The sequence below is a fragment of the Entamoeba invadens genome (assembly GCF_000330505.1).
Source record: "Entamoeba invadens IP1 unplaced genomic scaffold scaff_1105074725749, whole genome shotgun sequence".
Lineage (NCBI taxonomy): Eukaryota > Evosea > Mastigamoebida > Endamoebidae > Entamoeba > Entamoeba invadens.
This window is the reverse complement of record NW_004440277.1, coordinates 2,555-3,046: the sequence shown is the minus strand read 5'-3', so window position 1 is coordinate 3,046 and position 492 is coordinate 2,555. Positions and strand designations below refer to the sequence as shown.

At 25.4% G+C, this 492-nt stretch overlaps 1 protein-coding gene across 1 annotated transcript; it reads right to left on the bottom strand.

The window, feature by feature from the left end:
* Nucleotides 1-422: 422 nt before the first annotated feature.
* Nucleotides 423-486, bottom strand: EIN_216270 (Hypothetical protein; the record flags this gene model as incomplete). Its single annotated transcript, XM_004255821.1, has 1 exon — nucleotides 423-486. A coding segment is annotated over one exon (64 nt), but the record flags the coding sequence as incomplete, so codon positions are not given.
* Between the last annotated feature and the right edge of the window lie 6 nt (nucleotides 487-492).

The window sequence follows — 492 nt, the reverse complement described above, 5'->3', positions numbered from 1 at the left end:
TGTCCACCCACTGTTTATACAAATAATCGGACTTATTTTAACACTAAAATTCCAGAATTCATAAGGAAAAATGTTTCAAATATTCGATTAACAAAAAATAAAATATTTTTTTGTCGCAATTCAATTATCAAATTTGACATAATAGGTAATATTTAATGTATTTTTTATAGCATATTTATAAAATGCTACAACTTATAAAACGGTAATATTAGAGACTTTATAAATATTTGACTTGATAAAACATTTTCTGTAAATAATAAGTAAACAATCACTTGTTTAAAATAACCTTTACCATTTTCAAAACACAATCTTTATTGATTCCAGAAAAGTCAAAAGTAGACTCATGGCACCTTTCTATTATTTTGGATAAATTACTTTTTTCAAACTTTTGCAATAATAAAATGCTCTTCTTCCCAAGTATTTTACTTTATCATTAAAAACAACCTTTTCAAGTTGAGTGCAATGCTCGAACGCATCTCTTTGCACCACTTC